Source organism: Lepus europaeus, chromosome 7 (assembly GCF_033115175.1).
Source record: "Lepus europaeus isolate LE1 chromosome 7, mLepTim1.pri, whole genome shotgun sequence".
NCBI lineage: Eukaryota > Metazoa > Chordata > Mammalia > Lagomorpha > Leporidae > Lepus > Lepus europaeus.
The window spans coordinates 47174551-47199010 of record NC_084833.1 but is presented as its reverse complement, the minus strand read 5'-3'; the positions used below and the strand labels follow the sequence as shown (position 1 = coordinate 47199010).

General features: G+C 43.1%; 1 protein-coding gene across 5 annotated transcripts in view; it reads right to left on the bottom strand.

The window, feature by feature from the left end:
- The window catches only part of SAAL1 (serum amyloid A like 1), a 49981-nt gene that overhangs the window by 19008 nt on the left and 6513 nt on the right, over positions 1–24460 (bottom strand). The window contains exons 5-13 of one of the 5 annotated variants that reach the window (XM_062196417.1): positions 20993–21052; positions 20749–20864; positions 18465–18645; positions 16239–16321; positions 15962–16150; positions 14441–14634; positions 11299–11391; positions 9753–9833; positions 2542–4120 (exon numbers count right to left, since the gene is read on the bottom strand). In XM_062196417.1, the coding sequence (XP_062052401.1) occupies positions 3899–4120; positions 9753–9833; positions 11299–11391; positions 14441–14634; positions 15962–16150; positions 16239–16321; positions 18465–18645; positions 20749–20864; positions 20993–21052 (1219 nt within the window). In that variant the 3' untranslated portion in view covers positions 2542–3898. Of the gene's footprint in view, positions 1–2541; positions 4121–5244; positions 9834–11298; positions 11392–14440; positions 14635–15961; positions 16151–16238; positions 16322–18464; positions 18646–20748; positions 20865–20992; positions 21053–24460 lie in introns of those variants that run through there. The other 4 variants (XM_062196413.1, XM_062196414.1, XM_062196415.1 and 1 more) reach the window with 4 other exon arrangements.

Below are 24460 nucleotides of genomic sequence, written 5' to 3'. Positions count from 1 at the left end.
AGCCCCGGGGACAAGCAGTTAACTGTTGCCCTTAACTTAGGGGTGGAGAGGTGGTATCGGGCCTACATATGAACGACAGGGAGGCAGCTGCGCAAAAAAGAGCCTCTTACAGTGCATAAGCCCTGAAAACCCCAGATCTCCCTCTAGCATGTAATCTGGAGTCAATATACACTGCTCCAGGGGAAATGATCTGAACCTTAACTTTCAGAAGGTGACAGAAGAGATCTCTCCCTAATCCTGATGTCACCTCATTAGTCCCACTAGGCATGGTGTGTAACACACAGTAAATTCAGACCACAACACACTGTGAAATCAATGTGTTCAACTCCTATTCAGTTTCTCTCTTCCTGGTTCAACAAACTCCAAAAAACCATGTGGTGATCACTTAATGGAAGTTGACCTCTGACCAAAGACAGGACTCTTACTAGAACCTACGTTTTATTAACAACTTGATTCTCCCAGAGGACCAAATCTTCTGCCCACTGAAACTCTCCAAGGACCAACAATCACCTTACAGAAAGTGGTGCTTGCAGATTGAGAACAAGACAAAGGTAATCACAAGGGCTTAAAAAAAACTGAGTTCAAATTTTAGAGCCAGAAAAGAATGAGCTTATTTTAAGCAAAGGTAAGTATTTCCCTAACTCTAGGAGGTGGCACATCCTCTGTAGCAGAAATACACAAAACTTCCCAGACCAATCCAGTTCTGATGACAATCACTTTTCTGCAGCCTCTGTGCTTCCTCCAGGACCAGATGCCTAAGGTTCCCTATGACAACTCTCCACATGTACACTGGGTCCACTGCCCACTGTCTCTGCTCCGGCTGCAATTATTTAGGCACAGCTGTACCCCTCTTCCCATGCCTACCTCCTCTCCACCATCCAACTGCTTTCTTCTGATTCTTTATATGCAGAATTGCAAAGCAAACTAACTATCTGGGCTCTCATTGACAACTCTTGAATCTCCTTCCCATCACTTCTCTAGATGAGAGGCTTGGAGAGGAAATAAGAGAGGAAGAATTTTTTTTAATCTTTTTCAATTAACTTCCATTTCTTTCACGTCTGAGTAAACTCCAGGCCCAGAACCAGGATGATATGATTATGGAAACTATTAATCTCTCCATCAAAGGAGGGCCGGCTCATGGTTACGGAGCACTTGGCACGTTCCTCTAAAGGGCTTTCTGCAGGATGATCCAGTTTCCCTTGAAGCCACAAGCGCTCAGGGCAACTTCCTAAAAGACAATATTTTATTGAATACTTTGAATTGTTCTGGGAAATTTCTTTTGAAATTACTCTAAAGGAATAACAATCACACAATACACGTTCAAATAGAATGAAAAAAAAAAAAAAAAACCCTAACATTTTCAGATCACTCAAGGGTCATCTGAAAATGTGAAATCTGGATCTTTAAAAACCGTTCAGAAAAATCCTTTGCCCACTTAATGTGTGCAAAAGGTGCATTTGGAGCTAGAAGTCTCCAAACTGCTTTAAATATACCATCTTAAAACACTGAAATAATTTCTAGAGGTCATTTAAGGACAAACAAGTTATCTGACTTGTCCAAACCTAAAAATAGAGAATTTAATTTAGGAACTTTGTTCAGGATCTGTATCGACAGCTTTTCCTTTTCTCCTGACAGAGTACAGACTTCTCTGTGATGGGAGAGGTAAAGGACTTAAGAGCTATTTGAGGGGCCGACGCTGTGGCGTATGTTAAGCCACTGTCTGCAGTGCCTGCATCCCACATGGGTACCGGTTCCTGTCCTGCCTGCTCCACTTTCAATGGACTCCCTGATAACGCACCTGGAAAGCAGTGGAGGATGGCCCAACTGCTTTCCACATGGAAAACCTGTAAGAGGCTCCTGGCTCTCGGCTTTGGATTGGCTCAGCTCTGGCTACTGTGGTCATTCTGGGAGTAAAACAGCGATGAAAGATCTTTCTCTGCCTCACTGTAACTCGGCCTTTCAAATAAATAAAGAAAAAAAAATTTTAAATAGGATTAAGAAAAAGTTTCCTTGAGAAGTCCTTGCTGACAGGCCAGGTGAATACTTGTTTCTGAGTACAAGAGGAAAAAGTCCCAAATCAGTGAAATTTTGAAGAAAACCACACACATGGATTTTCAAATGCCACCAATCTTCCTAAATAGAGTCCAAAAGGAAGAAATTGCAGAGATGTCAAATTCCTCAAATGATTTGGGGTAAGGACTTAAAACATAGTCCTATGTTGAGTGATATAACACAGCCATGCATTCACCTGAATTATGGACTGATTATAAACAATCACACCCACCCTCTGTGCTCTCAATACATACTTCCTGGATGCAAGCCTTTACCTCAGGAAGTCAAACTCCTCTAGAACACAGAAAGCCTCTGTTCTCTGTTCCCACAATTCCATTGTTGCAGCCTGTATGCACTTAGCCTGAGCGGGAAGGTGTCAATTCTGAGAAGAGACTGTTCTCAAAACTTCAATTTCTCATGTAATCATATAACCCAAATGGTAAGGGACAAAACCCACAAAAGTCTTTACAAACAGATCCCATGATGTCAAAGGAAAAACAGCTGGAGAGGGACTTCAATAAGCAGCCTTCTTTTATTACAATAGGGTTGACGTCATTGATTATTATTTCCATCACTAAAACACAAAGCCATGTGCTTCACTGCAGACCAGGATGAAAAGGATATGTGGACTTTCCTGAGTATTTTAATATCCTCTTATTGACAGAAGATAGAAGATCTGAACAAGGACTGGGAACAGGAAATGATTTTAGTGATTTCATTACAGTAATAGAGAAACACACTTCCAATGGCGGTGTTTGGCAGATGGTCTGATAAGGTTTCAACTTCTAAATAGCCTGCAGGTCAACAAGCCCAATATTGATACAAGCCTAGTACATAATTAATGAATTGCCCTACCAAGCAGAAAAGTTTTTATAAATATATGTTGTAGCCTTAGTAGTGGAACATAGAAAGCTGGTGTTTAAAAGTTAATCCAACCATTTCACAAGGGACTTGGAGGTAGCAAGTGGGATATATATATATATATAGAGAGAGAGAGAGAGTCAGACTGTAAGAGCTCTTGTTGTTCCAGTACAAACCAGATTCGCAAGGAAACACTGAGTACAGCACATCTTCATCTCTAGTGAAAAGCAAGCACAGTTGTAGAACTTTCAGATTTTTTAGCTTTTTTCATCTTGTTCAAGAAAACCTAGTTACCAATCAATTCATTTTAACAAGCATCATCTTGCTGAGGCTCCCTTAGAAACTGATTTCCATGGAACAAAACGTCAGTGTTTGGGAGCTCCTTCATAGATTTGTACAGTGCTCGACAATTCCCAGTGATTTTATATGTACACAGTAATCCTGTAGGGGAGGCATCATTTACCTCCATTTAACCATGAGGATGATCAGAAAAGCTATTTGTCAAGCTCACAGTAACTCTTGATCAATGTTTTTCTCCTTTTCACCATTAATATGTGATCTATTTCTACTCAATACTCTTTGCATGATACTGTAATTAAAATCATACTTCATATACAATGTGTTGGGTCCTCCCTCTTTTTCAGGTGTGCTTTCCACTATGCTTTGCCTGCTCAATCATGAGTTTGAAAAATAAGATCCTTGTAAGAAAACCTTTTTTAGGAGGCTGGTGCCTTCGAGTGTCCAAAAGTCAATCCATCACCAAGTGATGGGCTGTAGGTAGAGCAGCTACTTTTAAAGATGAGAATGGTGGATTTGGAGTACAGCTTCTCAATATACTATTTCCTTGTGATTCCAGTCATTTACAGGATGTGAAATTCTCCCAACGTAGTCCATGTCTTCCTGTACAACTCCCACTTCTCTTGTTGACACTGTTAAGTCTTATAAATGTTTATGCTTGGGGCTGGCACCATGGTGTAGCACCAGTTCAAGTCCCAGTTGCTCCTCTTCTGATCCAGCTCTCTGTTGTAGCCTGGGAAAGCAGTAGAAGATGGCCCAAGCCCTTGGACCCCTGCACCCGCATGGGAGACCCGGAAGAAGCTCCTGGCTCCTGGTTTCGGATCGGCGCGGCTTCGACTGTCGCAGCCAATTGGGGAGTGAACCATCGGATGGAAGAGACCTCTCTCTCTCTCTCTCTCTCTGTGTAACTCTTTCAAATAAATAAATAAATATATCTTTAAAAAAATTTATTTATTTGAAAGGCAGAGTTACAGAAAGAAAGATCTTCCATCCATTGGTTCACTCCCCAAATGGCTGCCAAGGCCGAAGCTGATCCAATCTTTTTTTTTTTTTTTTTTTTAAGATTTATTTTATTTATTTGAAAGAATTACAGAGAGAGGTAGAGACAGGAGTGGAAGTAGAGCAGTCGGGTCTCAAACTGGCGCCCATATCGGATGCCGACACTTCAGGCCAAGGTGTTAACCTGCTGCACCACAGCGCTGGCACCAGTAAATAAATCATCTAAAAAAAAGTTTATGCTTCTTGGAGCTTTTTTCTAGGTTCTAAATCTATACCTCTGGCCTCATTCTCTCATCAGAGTTCCAGGTCTGTATGGAAACTGGACAGATAAAGTTTGTTATATATTAATGTTAGCCGTCACAAAACACACCGAACACCGGAGTAAGGGAAAGGGTTTATTGGGGAACACCCAACAGACCAGAGTGAAGGGGCGGCAAAGGGAAAAGAGAGAGAAAGAGAGTATAAGAGAGAAACAGAGAGGAGAGGAGCTAGCAAGGAGAGAAGAGAGATGAGAGGAGCCAAGAGAGAAGAACCAAGAGACTAGAGGAGGAGGCTAGAGAGAGGAGCCAAGAGAGCTCATGTTCAGGAACAGGCCCTTTTAAAACTTTACCCGTGGGCAGGCAGGGAAGCAGGAGCAGCGAATCCCATTAGGATGGGGGTGGAGCTTGACAACAGAGGTTGGGCCATGTGGCCGTCTGGCTAAAACTGTGCCAGTTTCCTAACAAAGTTCAATGTTAAAACTTAACAAATCTCCTATTCACCTCTCATACTAGCAACTCCTCATGAGTTACTTTCCTATCACACTGAATGATACCATCATCCATTCAGCTGCCCAGAAGTCTAGAATCAGCTCTTCATCAAATCAGTGACCAATTCCTATTGATTCTCTCTACATCAATCCCCTCTTCCTTCAGAAGGCTTTCAGAAAAGCTTTAAGCTTTTCATTGCCTTTAAACTCTGCAAGGTGCATGTCACTGCAGTTCACACACAACTATCCTCAGTCAGATAACAAGTGTGTAAGTTCTTTAGGCACACAGGCACTCAGTTAACTCTTCACAACCTTATATCATGGATAGCTTGCTACTCATCCAGAATTACAGATCATTCATTACCCTACCATTCTGTAACCCCACAGACTCACATTTCCTTGGTCTGTTATTTGTGACCTCATTCCTTGAACCATCTTTTATCTCAATTAAGAATGGGAATGTAAATGGAATTCATTATAAGTGAAATTTACTTGCAATGGGGACATGGGGATCTATCACACACACCTAAAACAGGAATTACTGCTGAGACTCATGAGACTGACATGAAGTTGGAAAACAGATGAACACCAAGGCAGCCACTCTCTCAAGCTGCTTCGGCAAGCTATTATGTCAATAAAGCTGTGTGACAAACCACCCTAAAAATCAATGACTCAAAACAACAAGAATTTAGTTCCTGCTCACTGTTGTGTAGGCTGACTGCAACTCAGGCCAAGGCAAGACTCCAGGTTTCTGGCTGCAGCCTGGGTTTAGGTCTGTTCCACATTTCTCTTCCTCCACGAATCAATGACTATCAAGGTAATTCTCAGGGTGAATGACAGGAGTACAAGAGGCCAAACAGGGGGCCAACTTTGTAGTATAGTGGGTAAAGCCACTGCCTGCAGCACCAGCATCCCATATGGGCACCAGTTTGAGTCCCAGTTGCTCCACTTCCAATGCAGCTCCTTACTAATGTAGTTTAGCCATTAGCCTACTAATAGCCAGTTTAGCCACTTCCTTTGGCACCAACATCCCATATGTATACCAGTTTGAGTCCTGGCTGCTTCACTTCTGACCCAGCTCCCTGCTAATGCACTTGGGAATGTAGCAAAGGAAGGCCCAAGATTGGGGCCCCGGCATCCATGTGGAGAACCTGGAAGAAGCTCCTAGCTCCTGGCTTCAGCCTGACCCAGTTCTGTCTGTTGCAGCCATTTGGGAAATGAATCAACAGATGGAAGATTTCTCCCTGTATCTCTCCCTCCATCCCTCTCTGTAACTCTGCCTCCCAAATAAATAAATGCTTTTGTTTTCATTTAAAAAAAAAAAAAAAAGGTCAAATAAGCACTTACGTATCCTGCTTATATCAGCTCAATCAACATTCTACTAGCCAAAGTGATTTAGCTAAACTCAAAAGTCAAGGAACTGGGAAGTACACATCACCCACCAAGAAGCTATAGCAAGGGAATGGGTATATTGAGGTGAAAAGCTCAAACTAATGATCCCATCTGCTACAGGATGCATGATCTCTTCTATCCCTCTATGCATACACTCTTCCTCTGTTCTAACAAAGAACCTCAAGAATGCCAAGTCCCATTAGGGAAGAATATTTGTTTGCTTTATTCACTGTAGTAGATTCATTACACAGTTTCTGCTAGTTTTGGTCACTGCTATCTTCCTAGTGCTCAATGCAATGCCTACATAGTGGACAATAAATGACTGACTGTCCCAAACAGTGCCTTCAGTCATGCAAATCAAATGATCTTTAGAATCCAAAGCTCCTAGGCCAACCTGATTTGTTCAGCTGGAGTAAGACTCAATCCCTTGTTCAACCTCACTATACCCAGGGCAAGAATATATTTAGTCTTGCCGGCGCCGCGGCTCAATAGGCTAATCCTCTGCTTTGCGGCGCCGGCACACCGGGTTCTAGTCCCGGTCAGGGCGCCGGATTCTGTCCCGGTTGCCCCTCTTCCAGGCCAGCTCTCTGCTATGGCCCGGGAGTGCAGTGGAGGATGGCCCAAGTCCTTGGGCCCTGCACCCGCATGGGAGACCAGGAGAAGCACCTGGCTCCTGGCTTCGGATCAGCGCGATGCGCCGGCCAAAGCAGCCATCGGAGGGTGAACCAATGGCAAAAAGGAAGACCTTTCTCTCTGTCTCTCTCTCTCACTATCCACTCTACCTGTCAAAAAAAAAAAAAAAGAAAAGAAAAGAAAAGAAAAGAAAAGAAGAAACAGTTCTCAGAGATAAGCAGATATCCTGGCTGTATATTCCTTATGTTATATAAGACCCATCATGATCTGGCCCATGACCACCTATAGGATGCAACCATATTAGCATGGTGAAAAAGACCTGATTTAGGGCCAGGTAGGCAACTTATTTAACCATTCTGAATACTCACATCCCCATCTATAAAATGGTAACAGTTACTTTACAGAATTATTGTAGAATAAAATAAGATAATATATATACAGATTAGAATGCCTGGCACATAGTACATTGCTGCTGTGGATTTGTTCTGAGAGAAGTGTGGTCGGGGCAAGAGGCGCGGAGTCACCACACAGACACCAGGAGCCGGGTGAAAGCAGGCCAGGGGCAAGCAACCTGCAGACTCGTTTATTTCAGTTGGTACAGCAGCTTATATAGCCGAGGCAGCCAATCCGGTCAAGGGGCAGTTTATGCCCTAACCAATCACATCCTGTTGCCAGGCAGTTTCCAAAGCCATCCAATCACAGCCTGTTGCCAGGCAGGCTCCGTTAACAGCAGCCATCTTGGCATGGCCTTCTCATTCCACCAAATCTTCAATAAATGGTGGCCATTTTTGCCACAGATGTAAACCTCTTTTCTTCCACACCAGTAGGCAAAAATATTTTTTTTAAAGATCCATATATTTATTTGGAAGGCAGAATTAGAGAAAGAAGGGGGGGGGGGGGAGGAATCATCCATCTGCTGTTTTACCTCCCAAATGGCAGCAATAGCCAGGGCTGGGCCTGGCCAAAGCCAGGAGCCTGGAACTCCATCTGGGTTTCCCACATGCATGCAAGGGCATAAGCACTTGGGCCATCTTCTGCTGCTTTCCCAAGTGCATTAGCAGGGAGCTGGATCAGAATGAAGCAGTCTGGACTCAAACCAGTGTGCATATGGGATGCCACTGCCAAAGGCACTGGCTAAACTGGCTATGCCACAATGTTGGGCCCAGTAGGCAAATTTTTTATCACATTCTATTCACCTTTAGTCAAATGCATTAGGAGCCCTAAGTAGCCAAACCATGATGGTCAGCAGCATGGGTAATATGAATATTTCCTACCCTCCAGGAATGGTGTGGCTCAGTCCTAGAACGTTACATGGCCGGGTCCTAAGGCATAAAAATTAGAGTAAAACAAGAAAGCTTACTGCATGATCAAATTATGTAAGTCTCATGAGGGGCCGGCACTGTGGCATAGTTTATAAAGCCACCACCTGCCGTGCCAGTTTCAGTCCCGACTGCTCCACTTCTGATCCAGCTCTCTGCTATGGCCTGGGAAAGCAGTGTAAAATGGTCCAAGTGTTTGGGCCCCTGAACCTACGAGGAAGACCCAGAAGAAGCTCCTGGCTCCTGGCTTCAGATCAGCACAGCTCTGGCCGTTGCAGCCAACTGGGGTGTGAACCAGCAGGTGGAAGACCTCTCTCTGTGTAACTCTTTCAAATAAATAAATAAATCTTTTTTTTTTTTTTTAAAGAAGTCTTATAAGCATGGTCTCCTAGGAAAAATAATTGTTAAGAAAGGGTAGTCCCCAGGGTCTAATAATCAAGGTATAAGGAATAGCCTAATATTCTAAATCTTTGAAACTAATTAGTTTTTTAAAAATTTAATTTAGGGGCCAGCATTGTGGCTTATTAGGTTAAGCCACTGCTTCTGATGATGGCAATCCATATGGGTGCCAATTAGAGTCCTGGCTGCTCCACTTCCCATCCAGCTCCCTGCTAATGTGCTTGGGAAAGCAGTGGTGGCCCAAGTCCTTGGGTCCCTGCAGCCACATGGGAGACCCATATGTACTTACTGGCTTCTGGCTGTGGCCTGACCAAACCCCGACCATTGCAGCCATTTGAGGAGTGAACCAGCATATGGAAGATCACTGTCTTTCCTTCTCTCTCTCTGTAAGTCTGCCTTACAAATAATAAATTTAAAAAGAAAAGAAAAAAGGTAAAGATCTGCAGGAGAAATCTCCTTGGCTTCTTTGTCCTTTCCCAAATGTGGAGGGAGGCTTAGAGATGATGCAGCCCCTTGACCATGAGACAATCAACACAAAGGTCTATGTCACAGACCATGAGGAAAGATGAAAACTGTCAAGGTTCCTGAGCCACTATGTGGGTCTCAACCACCTACTTCTGGACTTCTTATTACCAAAAGATATACAATTAAGCTACTAAAGCAGGACTTTCTGTTACTATAGTTGAATGCATTTGTGGAAACAAATATAAAATTCTCACAAAGAAATCAAATTAAGAGTTATGAAGAAAATCCTTACCAAACTCTCCCATTTTCTAAAAAGAACCTCAATAATTAGCTTGCATTTTTACTTTCTTCAACTAAAGGTGATAAATAACACATAACTAATATAAAAACCGGAAGGAAAGTCACAGTGGTAAAACTCTCAATACCAAACAAAAGTGAGATGACACAGGTGGTATTGCCTAAGTGCAATACCAAGAAATTGTGCACTAAGATGGGTTTTATCTAATATTTCTTTATGTCAATTTCCACTGTGAGGAAAATAAAGTTTATTTCTTAGAAAAAATCCAATTCAGTTTTTAAGTCTGAACCTTCAAACTTGGGAAGTTTTCCTCCAGGTAATCAGCAAGGACATTATCAACTTCATGAAGGATTTTGATAAAGTCTTCCACCTATGAGTCAAATGAAAGAGTCGAATTAACATAGTAGAAAACAATGTCATTTAAGGCATTGACTACCAAAACTGCTCTACCTAAATATTCCAATGGAAAAGCAATACTAACAGATCTCCTCATGACAGTAACAGAACTTGCTGAACAGTGCCCCGAATCAGCATCCGGGCATTCTGTCTTCCTCCTGAGCACTTCTCCTCCACTGCTTCCACTTCAGGGTCCATTCCCAGAGTTCTACTACCACCCCGTGCTGAGATGCTCCCTCATGCCCCACCACCTACATTTCATTTTCCTAAAACAGTCCTTAGTTTGAACTACCTCCAGTGGTAGCAAATGTGAAGAACCATAGTTGAAGAACCATCAAAAACTACTGACTATTCCTATATAGGAATATTGTTTTTGTTAAATACAAGGGTATTTCAAAAAGTTCATGAAAAATGGAATTATAAGATAAATAAATTTTGGCATATGAGGGATTGTCCAAAAATTCATGGAAGATAAGCAACTACTATGAAAAAATTATACAAGCAACTCAAAACTTTTTTTTTTAAAGATGTATTTTTTCAGGCAGTGCTGTGGCGGAATGGAAGCCTCTGCCTGTAGTGTCGTAATCCCATATGGGCACCAGTTCAAATCCCATCTGCTCCACTTCCTATCCAGCTCCCTATAATTATCCTGGAAAAGTAGTGGAAGATAATCCAAGTCCTTGGGCCCCTGCCCAAGCAGACTGAGAAGAAGCTCCTGGCTCCTGCCTCTAGAGGCCTCTCTGCAATTCTGCTTTTCAAATAAATAAGTAAATCTTTCAAAAAAAAAAAAAAATTATCTATTTATTTATTTGAAAGGCAGAGTTACAGAGAGGGAGAGAGACATAGATCTTCCATCTGCTGGTTCACTCCCTCAAATGGCTGCAACAAAGAGACCAGTGATGGGCTGGGCCAAGCTGAAGCCAGGAGTCAAGAGCTTCTCTTGGTTAAGTGCAGGGGCCCAAGCACTTGGGTCATCCTCCAATGCTCTCCCAGGTGCACCAGCAGAACGCTGGATAGGAAGCTGAGTAGCCAGGACTCAACCCGGCATCCATATGGGATGCTGGCATCACAGACAGTGGCTTAATCCACTACATCACCATGCCAACCCCTCAAAACTTTTTTTGCACCAAAGCTTATCTTTTAATTTCATTTTTCATGAACTTTTAAATTACCTTTATGTGTATGCTGTGTACATCATAATACAAAGGGATACAATAAATTCACTGTTGAGTCCTTCCTCTTAAAATTAGAACTGTTACCAGGACAGCACGTGATTTATCTAGTGATAATCTTTCTCACAAACACAATAAATAATAGTAATTGTATATACTATCTTTCTTAACTTTCTTGACAACAGCCTCAAAAAGATGAGGTGCTTACTTGAAGACATTTTAATAATCCTGTGCAGTTCAGCCACCTATTTGTTTACCCATACTCACCACAGGGCCATACAAAGGAAGAAGGTTTTGAAATACACAGGAACATTTCTGTTTGCTTAACTGGCCCTCCTTTAGTCCCTGAGCCACAGTCTCCTAAAACAAACACACAAACCAAAAACAGATTTAAGGTCAAAAGGGAAAGATTTCTAAATAAAGCTCTTCTCTGGTGAATAAATTCAAGTCAGTGTATAATTCTCCACAAATCCTATGGGTATTTCAAATGTCCCAACCAAACCAACCATCATCAAAGGAGGCTTGCATATCCCAAACCTGCTCTATTCCACTGCAGACCTTATTTTAGTGAAAGGTGGTACCCCCACCCACTTGCTGCAGCAGCCAGAACCCTGGAGCACAGCCAAGACTTGTGCTTACCTCCCGCTGCTGACTATCCCCACTGCAGTGTTCAGTTCTGTTCTACTTAACCTCTCTCATCCATCCCACCCCTCTTCACCATTCACACTTCAGTCGCCTAGGCTCTCATCATGTTTCAGATTACTCTGGATTATCAACCAAAGAGTCCATCACTGGTCTCTTTGCCTCTAGCCTCAACTCTTTCTAATCCCTTTTCTCTATTGTTTTGGGTGTAATCTTTCTAAATTGATATTACTTGAGGCTTAAAAAAATCTTTAGTATCTCCTCAGTTTCCTCAATATTAGGACCAAATTCCCTAAATATAGCATAATAAGATTTTCATGATCTTGTCTTCAGTGTGCTGTCACCCATCTTCTCTCTAAATTCCTGCCACTTAAAAACTAAGGCACCTCAGTATCCTTCCCTCTAAAAAACAAAAACATTGGTAAGTAAGGAATACTTGCAATGAATAAAAAAAATTATTACCCAAGAAGTACAATCAAAATGAACAAATCTATAAAACAAGAAATATAAAAAATTTGGAAACATGTTCTAATAAAAATCAAAATCAAAATAAGATACAATTTATCATCTGTTGAATTGTACTCGATATAAAAATTGTAGTGCCCAATAATAGGGGTCAAGTAAAACCAACATGTCAATAGCACTTTGGAAAATGTAGCCATGATGCCTCAGTAATCTTCATATTTACTTGCATATAATGAATGCCAGACCTAGTTATCTAGCATTTTTTTAAATTACTAATTAATTTATTCAAAAGGCGAGATGAGAGGCAGGAAAAAAGTGAGAGAGATCATCTTCCACCTGCTAGTTCACTCCCCAAGTGCCCACAACAAATGAGGTTGGACCAGGCAAAAGTTCCAGGATTTGGGGGTAAAGTGTAGCAGGTAAAGCTCCTGCCTGCAGTGCCAGCATCTCATATGGGCACTGGATCAGGCTCTGGCTGCTCCACTTCCAATCCAGCTCTCCGCTCTGGCATGGGAAATCAGTAGAAGATGGCCCAAGTCCTTGGGCTTCTGCACCCATGTGGGAGACCTGGAAGAAGCTCCTGGCTCCTGGCTTTGGATCGGCACAGCTCCAGTTATTGCGGCCAATTGGCAGACAGAAGATCTCTCTCTCTACCTCTCCTTCTCTCCCTGTGTAACTCTTTCAAATAAATAAATAAATCTTTATAAAAAAATTTTCTAAAAAAGTTTCAGAATTCAGGAACTCTATTTAGTGGCAGGGACTAAAGAACTTGGGCTATCATCCACTGCCTTTCCAGGCATTTAAGCAGAAAGCAGATCAAAGCAGAGTAGCTGGGACTGGAATCAGGACTCCAGGATGGTATGCTGTTATTCTAATCAGCAGCTTAATTCACTGTGCCGCTTTGCTTGAAACTCATTTATTTTCTAAAACCCTTTACTAAAGTAACAAACTTAAATCTGGAAAATACAACTACAGAAAAGGAAAGCAGGATAATTCACTAAAAACAAAACAAGGGGCAAAGCAGACAAAGCCTCCGTCTGCAGCACCAGCATCACATATGGGTCATGGGTTCAGTTCCTGGCTGCTCCACTTCCAATCCAGCTCCCTGCTAGTGCTCCTGGGAAAGCAGTGGAAGATGGCCCAAGTGCTTGGGCCCTTAACCCACATGGGAGATCTAGATGAAGCTCCTGGCTCCTGGCTTTGGATCAGTCCACCTCCAGCCATTGGGGCTATTTGGGGAGTGAACTAGCAAATGCCTCTTGTCTCTCCCCAACCCTGCCCATCCACCGACTAAGCCTTTCAAATAAATAAATAAGTCTTAAAAAAAAATTCACCATACAGAAACTTTTTCAAAGCAATATTCTCGAGTAAGACATTTAACATGGCAGTTAAGGTGCTCGCATTCCATTTCAGAGTACTGGGTTCCAGCCCCACATCATTTTCCAATTTCAGCCTATTGCTAATGTGAAACATCTGAGTGGCAGCAGACAATGAGGCTCAAGTATTTGGGTTCTTGCCTCCTCCGTGGGAGACCATACTGAGTCCCAAGCTTCTGCCTTTGACCTGGCCCAGCCATTGTAGGCATCTGGGGAGTGAATAAGATGGACGATGTCTCTCTTTTTCTGCCTCTCTTTGCTTTTCAAATAAATAAATAATTTTCAAAAAGAAGTCATCTTCCAGGAAAAATTCAGTGAGTATGAATATATTCTGTATAGTTATACTCTATCTCTGTAACTCTCAAATAAATTAATAAGATAAAATAGTATGTGAAAAATCTATATATAAATTTGTCAAACTATGTAAGTTGTTTTTTTTTTCCCCTAAAGATTTATTTATTTATTTGAGAGGCAGAGTTACTGAAAGAGAGACAGACAGAGGCCTTCCATCTGCTGGTTTACTCCCCACATGACCGCGAACAGCCAGCGCTGGGGCCAGTCCAAAGCCAGGAGCCAATGGCTTCCTTTGGGTCTCCCATCTGGGTGCAGGGGCCCAAGCACTTAGGCTGTCTTCCACTGCTCTCCTAGGTCTTTAGCAGAGAGCTGGATCTGAAGAGGAGCAACTGGGACACAAACTAGCACCCGTATTGAATGCCAGAACCACAGGCAGAGGCTTAACCTACTATACCACAGCGCCAGCCCCTAAGCTGCTGTTTTAAGATTACAAACCTATAATAGAAGATTTTTATTTTCTCATATTTAAGCAACAGGGTTATACAACTTTTATATTAAAAAAAAAAACACGTATAAACTTTGAGCACTGAGCAATCTACATTTTCTTTTGCTAAAAAAAATTTATTTCCTACCTTTGTTAATGTCTGAAAAATACTAGAAAGAAATTCACATGAAATATCCTTTAAGATTTTCAAATGGAAATCATCTTGGGTTAAATCAATCTTTTTAGTCTCTTCTGTGTTAGACGCTGTTGAGTTCTCTGGTTTCTTCTGACAATGTTCCATATTTTGCAAGACCCGAATCAGGCTTTCAATTAGAGGAAGCTCTGTGATAAACAAATCAAGAGACATGGAATCAGCCAGTTAAGTTGGGTTTTTCACTCCTTCATTCACTTTTTTTTTTTTTTTTTTTTTTTTGGACAGGCAGAGTTAGACAGAGAGAGAGAGAGAGAGAAAGGTCTTCCTTCCATTGGTTCACCCCCTAGGTCGGCACACTGCGCTGATCTGAAGCCAGGAGCCAGGTGCTTCCTCCTGGTCTCCCATGCGGGTGCAGGGCCCAAGGACCAGGGCCATCCTCCACTGCCTTCCTGGGCCACAGCAGAGAGCTGGACTGGAAGAGGAGCAACCAGGACATAACTGGCGCCCCAGAACTAGAACCCGGGGTGCCAGCGCCACAGGCGGAGGATTAGCCTAGTGAGCCTCATCGCCAGCCTCAAACAAATATTTTATTTTTTTTAAAAAATCATCCTGTGGAAGAATGTGTTGAAAAATACTCATTTTATATTTCTAAATAATAAAAGTTGGCTGAAAGGTAGGATATAAAAATATATTATGTGGGGCTGGCTCCGTGGTGCAGTAGGTTAATCCTCTACCTGCGGGGCCAGCATCCCAAATGGGCGCCTGTTCCAATCTAGCTCTCTGCTGTGGCCTGGGATAGCAGTAGAAGATGGCCCAAGTGCTTGGGCCCCTGCACCTGCATGGGAGACTGGGAAGAAGCACCTGGCTCCTGGCTTCGGATCAGCACAGCTCCAGCCATTGCGGCCATCTAGGGAGTAAACCAACAGAAGGAAGACCTTTCTCTCTGTCTCTCCCTCTCTCTCACTGTCTGTAACTCTACCTCTCAAGTAAATAAATAATATCTTTAATATATATATATATATTATGCATGTGAATGTGTAGTTATCTCTAGATAGTAACATTACACACAGTTTTTTGCCTTTTATAAATATTACAAAATGTTTTGTTTGTACATAATACTTTTGTAATTAAGGGAATAAACCAATTTTTTAAAACTTATTTATTTGAAAGGCAGAATTACAGAGAGAGAGGGGGAGATGGACAGAGATCGACCTCAAAAGCCATTAGCCTAGGACTCCATCCCGGTCTCCCACACGCATGGTAGGAGCACAAGCACCTGAGCCACCTTCCACTGCTTTCCCAGGTGAGCTGGGAAAGTGGAGCAGCTGGGACTTGAATTAGCACTTACATGGGGTGCTGGCATTAATACTGCACCATGCCACTACAGCACAACGCATGCCCCAGTAAAAACATTTTTTTAAGCGGGAGAAAGAAACCAAGTGAAGAATAAACACAAGACTGGCTTTTAACACCTGACAGACTACAGTTAAATTTAGTGAACAAAACAGTACTTACCTTTTCCTATCCTGACATCCTCCTGTTCAGCCTGTGAAGCATAGATGGAAGACAACACTGAAAAAGCAGAGGCTAGCACTGTTTTCTGCTCTTGTAGTATGATGGGTGGATCATCGGACTGGCAGAATTCATGGCAGACCAGGTCAAAAAGCAAATTCCAAGTGTCTTTTCTAGTATCAGGACACTGTACTTAAAAAAGATGATAAACAAAGTAGCAATTTAAAAACAGCAAACAATTAAATGAATTACTATACTGTGCCTCAATTAAACACCTTACCAATTGCTTGAATTCCGTCATCCACCGTGGTAAGCAGTTGTAAAATATGCATGTAAACATCAAGCCATTCTGGATTTTCAGAACTAAACACAAAAAGCAAAAGCATTGAATCAATAACTTTATAGGGAATTGCAATCACTCATTCGTTCAACAAATATTTTTACTCTGCTAGCCACTGCTATAGGTGCTGAGATAAAACAGGAAATACAGCAAGGTCTCTGTGCTCATCAGAGTTTATATTCTAATAGGGGAAACAGCAGTAAACAAATAGCAAACACATCACACAATATTATATCAACAAACACAACACAAGTCAAAATTCTTTTTAGCTGTGTCTCACACAAGCAACAATTCAGAAATTTAGTAAACACATCATCATTCTGGTTTACTTCAATAATCAGAACAAAGAACAAATGAGACTTTTATAGTACAAATGTAAAGCCCAGTGCTCCAAGCACTGACAAAAATGATGCTCTCAGGGCTGGTGCTGTGGCGTGATGGGTAAAGCCACTGTCTGCCATGCCAGCATCTCATATGGGCACTGGTTCAAGTCTTGGCTGCTCCACTTCTGATCCAGCTCCCTGCTAATGTGTCTTTGGGACCCTGCACCTACATAGGATACCTGGAAGAAGCTCCAGGCTCCTGGCTTCAGATAGGCCCAGTTCCGGCTGTTGTGGCCATTTGGGGAGTGAACCAGCAGAAGGAAGACCTCTCTCCCTCTCGCTCACTCTCTCTGCCTATGCCTCTCTGTAACTCTGCCTTTCAAATAAATAAATTTTTTTAAATGATGCTTTTAAAACTTCACAGGATTATCCTAGCCGCCTAGATGAGAATTCAAAAAATTATGTAATTCTTATTAATAATTTGGATTCTCAGAAATGCAAAATCTTAGTTCTTGAACCAAACAAGTGAAAATAGTGAATAATTAAAAAGACAGTTCAGAAAATATTTAAGTACTTATTATTTTTAGGTACTATGTTAGGGGCCAGGAAAACAGAGTTGTGTAAGACATTATCCCTACCTTCATAAAGTTTTTAATCTAAAAGCAAAGAAGATATCTAGTGGGGAAATTATAATAAAATGATATGAATGTAACACTACAAGTCCCAGGTGCTGGAAGATCACAGGGCAAGTAGGCTTACTTTAGTCTGGAGGGTCAAGGTAGTGGCTGAAGATACAAAGGAAGTTCTGAGGCAGAAGAGACACACTATGCAGACAGAGGCTTGGAGGCAAGAGAGCTTGACTTCACACGGTTGTAACACGAAGCTCAAGAGCAAGGACAGAAAGGCGTTGTGCAGGGCCTTACGAGCCACGTGCTTTTAAAACTCCAGACCTTATCCTAAGGAAGGTAACTGAAAAGTCGGTGTGTTCTGTAAAGATGGCTCTGAAGTTTAGACTTTAAGGGACAAGTCTAGATGCAGGGAGCTCGGGGAAGAAAATAAAGCAGTTGTCCAGGTAAGAGACAACAGTGGCCTGGTTGGCATGAATGGGATCCACAATGCCTGCAGGCTGACTGACCACGGGAAAGAGGGAGGGAGGGAAGAGTCAATAATGGCTTCCCGGTCTCCTCCACATCATCTGAAGGGGACAATGCATCATTTACTAAGAATACTGAAGAAGCAGGTTTGACAGAAATATGATGAGTAAAAATCCTCATTTGATAAAGGACACAGAATTAGTAGGTTTTACTATGTCTTATACTAAGAAGGCACTACTGACCACTAAGAACAATACAAAAATTAATTTTTTAGTGGATAACAATAAACTGTTTCAATAACCTGTAAAACCTATTAATCTCCCTTGGTAAGACTTCAAAATCCCAAAACAAATCACTCATCCAAGCCTGGCATATACACAGAAGGAGTAAGAAAACAAATGAAATCCAAAATTAACTGACAAATTTGCTAAATGTTCAATGCAAAATAAAGCACAAAAAAAGCCTCTCTTTTAAATTTAAATATCATAAAATTACGGATACTGTTAAGACAGTAACCACAATTAATGCTGAATAATCTCCTATAGCTAAATGATATTAGAACAGGTACTCTGTAAGTATTATAATTGCCAAGAGTAAATACCACAAATATTAGCTAGCAGTGAATCAAATCTAACAAATGTAGGCTGTATGCTTTATACTGTTGAAAGGCTACTAAGAATTTTTATATCTAAGGGTAGTTCTAGCAACTGAATTTTCCCCAAACATTCTGCACAAAAGAGCTCACCTACCGTATCTGTTTGGCAGCTTCAAGTACACAGGACACAATCCTAAATGCTGGCTGCTCTTCAGAATTCTCCTGGGCTTGGTCCAGAGGCTGAGCAGGTGCATTTCTAATCCATTCCAACATTAGTTTCTCATCTAAATCAAAGAGCTTGTCCACAACCTCTCCCACCTTCACCAGCAAGTCAACTGCAGAGAACAAAGCAGATACCAAAATAAGAAACAAAATGCCTAAAGCAATAAGCTTAAGGAAAATTCCTAAAACTATTGCAGGAAAGCCAAATCTTGCCAAAGCAGTCTTACTCCATAGGTGATTTGTTTATCTCTTATGTTTAAATTTGCTTATATTCCCTTATTTTAAAGTGAGGGATTTATCAGCATCCTGGGAGTTTCAGAAGAAATTTTATATACTGAATCAAAATACTTTCTCTTGTGGCCAGAGTAGTGGCATAGTGGGTTAGGCTGCCGCCTGATGCCAGCATTCCATCTGGGCACCGGTTTGTGTAACAGCTGTTCTATTTCCGATTCATCTCCCTGCCAATGGCCTGGGAAAAACAGTAGAATATGGCCCAAGTGCTTGGGCCTCTGCCACACCAGGTGGGAGATCTGATGAAGCTCCTGGCTCCTGGCTCCTGGCTGGCTCAGCACTGGCCATCACAGCCAGTTGGGGAGTTAACCAGAGGATGGAAGATCTCTGTCTACTTCTTACTTTCAAATGAACAAGTATATCTTAAAAAATGAAACAAAACCTTTCTCTTTCACTTAGCCTTTTTTAAGTTTTATTTATTTATTCATTTTTTTGGAAAGGCAGACGGAGGCAGGAACATAGAAACAGATCTTCCATCTATTGATTCACTCCCCAAATGCCCATGATGAGCAGCTGGGCCAGGACAAAGCCAGGGGCATGGAACTCCATCCAGGTCTTCCACATGGGTGTCTGGGATCCAAGTACTTGAACCATCACTTGCTATCTAAAGAAGTACACATTGTCAGGAAACTGGATCTGAAGCAGAATGGAGACTTGACCAAGTACTCTAATATGGGAAGTGGGTGTCCCAAGTGGTATCCTAACTGCTGTGCCACACATCTGCCCTTTTTTTTTTTTTTGGAAAAAAAAAAAAAAAAGGATTGAGGGGACCGGCTCTGTGGTGTAGCATGTAAAGCTGCCGTCTGTAGTACTAGCATCCCATATGAGCACCAGTTCGAGTCCCCGCTGCTCCTCTTCCAATCCAGCTCTCCGCTGTGGCCTGGGAGGGCAGTAGAAGATGGCCCAAGTCCTCACATGAGGGACCCAGAAGAAGCTCCTGCCTCCTGGATTTGGATCAGCTCAGCTCCATCTGTTGCAGCTACTTGGGGGGGTGAACCAGTGGATAGAAGATTTCACTCTCTTTCTCTGCTTCTCTGTAACTCTGACTTTCAAGTAAATAAATAAATCTTTAAAAAAATATTTATTTGAAAATCAGAGTTATAGAAACAGCAGGAGGGGCCGGCGCTGTGGCACAGCAGGTTAATGCCCTAGCCTGAAGCGCCAGCATCTCATATGGGTGCCGGTTCAAGTCCCGGCTGCTCCACTTCCAATCCAGCTCTCCATTATGGTCTGGGAAAGCATTAGAAGATGGCCCAAGTACTTGGTCCCCTGCACCCGTGTAGGAGACTCAGAGGAAGCTCCTGGCTCCTGGCTTCGGATCAGCGCAGCTCCAGCAGTTGTGGCCAACTGGGGTGTGAACCAGGGGATGGAAGACCTCTCTCTGTCTCTCTCTGCCTCTCTTCTCTGTGTAACTCTTTCAAAAGGAAGGAAAAAAGGAGGGAGGGAGGGAGGGAAGGAAGGAAGAAAGGAGGGAGGGAGGGAGGGAAGGAAGGAAGAAAGGAGGGAGGGAGGGAGGGAAGGAAGAAAGGAAGGAAAGAAAGAAGGAAGGAAGGAGGGAGGGAGGGAGGGAGGGGAGGGAAGGGAGGATCGGAAGGGAGGGAGGGGAGGGAGGGTGGGAGGGAGGGAGGAATAGCAGAATAGACGGAGATCTTCCATCTGCTGATTAAATCCCTAGATAGCTACAGTGGCCAGGACTGGGCCAGGCCAAAGCCAGGAGGCTGAAGCTTCATTTAGGTCTCCCATGTAGGTGGTAGAGGCACACATAATTGAACTGGCACCAATATGAGATGCTGGCATTGCAGGCAGCAGCTTTACCCATTACACCACATCAGCGCCTGACCTTCTTTTTAAAAAGTAACTTCTAGAAAGTCATATAGCTTCCAAACATAATCTAAAATACTTTCTTCTAGATTACATGTACATACCATTTGTTGAACTTGACATGATGAAGCAAATGCTATCATAAATAGCTGGATGTTCCCGGATCCTTTCAACCCAGACACTGGCCACTTCTGTCTGGGAAAGGCAAGTAAGCAACAACCTATAAGATAAATGTGAGCTTAGTATCTTTTCAAAAAAAACAAGGACATTTGAGAATGAAGATTTATTTTCCTAGATTCCCAATGGGTTTTTATGGGGTAGAGAATTCATAAAAACAGAAAAGCATACCTGCTTGTTTCCAGCAGAGTAGGAGGGTCTGAATCATACAAACAGTGTAGTAACACCTCCCTACAAAAACAACAGAGTTAAACCTTAAACCCTACTTTCCTGATTTCAAACATCAGAGTTTTCGTTTAAATATTTTGTGAAATATTGTATACATGTAGAAAAGCCTGTAAAATACAAATCTATAGTTAATAAACAGTTAGAAAGCATTCACATTTCTACCAAACAGAACAACGCAACAGTGTTGCATCTGCATAGCCCCAATGTATCCACTCCAAGTTACCATTCTCTTTCCCACCTAGAAATGAATGCCATCCTGACTTATCTAGCAATCATTTTTTTTGTTTTGCTCCATACTTTTACATTTTATATAGTTTTGGTTTTGCTTTTAAAGTTTATATGAAGTAAATTACATACTGCATTTTTCTCCTAAAAATGCCTTTGGTTATTACTTATCCTTTTTTTTTTTTTTTTTGACAGGCAGAGTTAGAGAGAGAGAGACAGAGAGAAAGGTCTTCCTTTTCCGTTGGTTCACCCTCCAAATGGCCACTATGGCAGGTGCGCTGCGGCCAGTGCGCTGCGCCATCCAAAGCCAGGAGCCAGGTGCTTCCTCCTCATCTCCCATGTGGGTGCAGGGCCCAAGCACTTGGGCCAAGCTCCACTGCCTTCCCGGGCCACAGCAGAGAGCTGGACTGCAATAGGAGCAACCGGGACAGAATCCGGTACCCTGACTGGGACTAGAATCCGGGGTGCTGGCGCTGCAGGTGGAGGATTAGCCAAGTGAGCCGTGGCACCAGCCTATCTATCCATCTTTGTGTCTGCTGACACATAATTGCACTACTGATTGGGTCCAGTGAGATGTTTAGACATATGTTGGTGTATTCCTATGAGTCTTATTTTTTTGTATAAAACCACACATGTAAGCTCCATCCAGGTGTTCCTGTAGCTGTTCTTTCATTCATTGCTGCACAGGCTCCTCATGCGAACATAACATTTTCTTTAGCCTACTGCTGATGGACATTTGGGCTGACTCCAGTTTGGGGCCATCTCAAGGAATGCACCTATAATAACCTTTGTCTGAGTATGCTGCTGAGCATGTGAGGTTGCTCTTACCATATATATATATCTATGTAACAGGGATGGGTCATGGCTTATGCATATCTTTTTTTTTTTTTTTTTTTTTTTTGGACAGGCAGAGTGGACAGTGAGAGAGACAGAGAGAAAGGTCCTCCTTTTGCCATTGGTTCACCCTCCAATGGCCGCCGCGGCTGGTGCGCTGCGGCCAGCGCACCGCGCTGATCCGATGGCAGGAGCCAGGTGCTTCTCCTGGTCTCCCATGGGGTGCAGGGCCCAAGGACTTGGGCCATCCTCCACTGCACTCCCTGGCCACAGCAGAGAGCTGGCCTGGAAGAGGGGCAACTGGGACAGAATCCTGTGCCCTGACCAGGACTAGAACCCGGTGTGCTGGCGCCGCAAAGTAGAGGATTAGCCTGTTGAGCCACAGCGCCGGCTTTTTTTTTTTTTTTTTTTTTTTTTTTTGATAGGCAGAGTGGATAGTGAGAGAGAGAAACAGAGAGAAAGGTCTTCCTTTGCTGTTGGTTCACCCTCCAATGGCTGCTGCGGCCGGCGCATCGCACTGATCCGAAGCCAGGAGCCAGGTGCTTCTCCTGGTCTCCCATGCGGGTGCAGGGCCCAAGCACTTGGGCCATCCTCCACTGCCTTCCCGGGCCATAGCAGAGAGCTGGCCTAGAAGAGGGGCAACCGGGATAGAATCCGGCGCCCCAACCAGGACTAGAACCCGGTGTGCTGGCGCCGCAAGGCGGAGGATTAGCCTGTTAAGCCACAGCACCGGCCAGCTTATGCATAACTTTTAGTCTGACTAGAGAATGCCCAACTGTTGAAAATGAACCCTATTCACAATATAAATTGTTCCAAATTAATTTTAAGATGAGCATTTCAATGAACTTAACATTTATGAGGCTTTTGATAGAGAATATTAGGGACAAAATATACTCCTGAATATTTATTCCATAAATGATTGTAAATTACTAAGGATTAAACATCTTGGGGCCGGCGCTGTGGCACAGTGGTTAACGCCCCGGACTGTAGCGCCAGCATCCCATATGGGTGCCGGTTCAAGGCCTGGCTGCTCCACTTCCCATCCAGCTCTCTGCTGTGGCCTGGGATAGCAGTAGAAGATGGCCCAAGTCCTTGGGGCCCTGCGCTCGCATGGGAGACCTGGAGGAAGCTCCTGGCTCCTTGGCTTCGGATTGGCACAGTTCCAGCCACTGCGGCCAATTGGGAAACCATCAGATCAAAGACCTCTCTCTCTCTCTGTGTAATTTTTTTTTTTTTTTTTGGACAGGCAGAGTTGACAGTGAGAGAGAGAGAAAGAGAAAGAAAGGTCTTCCTTTCCCGTTGGTTCACCCCCCAATGGCCGCTCCAGCGGCATGCTGCGGCCAGCGCACCGCACTGATCCGAAGCCAGGAGCCAGGTGCTTCCTCCTCGTCTCCCATGCGGGTGCAGGGCCCAAGCACTTGGGCCATCCTCCACTGCCTTCCCGGGCCACAGCAGAGAGCTGGACTGGAATAGGAGCAACCGGGACAGAATCCGGCGCCCCGACTGGGACCAGAACCCGGTGTGCCGGCACTGCAGGCGGAGGATTAGCCTAGTGAGCCGCGGCGCCGGGTGACTTTCAAGTAAAATAAATAAATCTTTTATAAAATAAATAAATAAATAAACATCTTGAACTAGGATCTTAAAGTCCCTCTACATCTGGAACAGGTAAATACCTCTTTTTAGAGACCCGGTACTTGAATTCTGTGATAAACCTTCATGGTCCAAGCACTGACAATTACCTAAAATACTTTTCTTTATTTGAGACTTTTGAAAAAATTTATTTCAAAGGCAGAGTTACAGAAAGAGGAGGAGAGACAGAGACTAAAAGACAGAGAGAGATTTTTCCAACTGCTGGTTCACTCCCCAAATGGCTACAATGATCAGGGCTGGTCCAGGCCAAAGCCAAGAGCCTGGAGCTTTTGGGTCTCCCACATGGATGCAGGGGCCCAAGCACTTGGGCCATCTTCCGTTTTTTTACCAGGAGCATTAGCAAGGAGCTGGATTGACAATGGAGTAGCTAAGTCTTGAACCAGTGCCCATATGGGATGCCCACATCACAGGCAGAGGCTTAACTTGCGATGCCACAACTCTGACCCCTAAAATAGTTTTCTTAAACCATTTGGGGCACAGATTTCTTTAAGATTCTGATTAACAGCCATGATGAACACTCTGTCTAGTAAATGAGCAGATTCACAGAATGTAGCAAGTAATCTCAGGGTACTCTCAGACCTATAGGGGTGGGGAGTGTCTGGCCCATGGGCTGTATAAGGTCCACAAACCATTTGGTGTGGCCCTGCAAATGTAACCACAGGCAGGGCTCGAAATTCAACAAATCTATTGCAGGGTATTTTA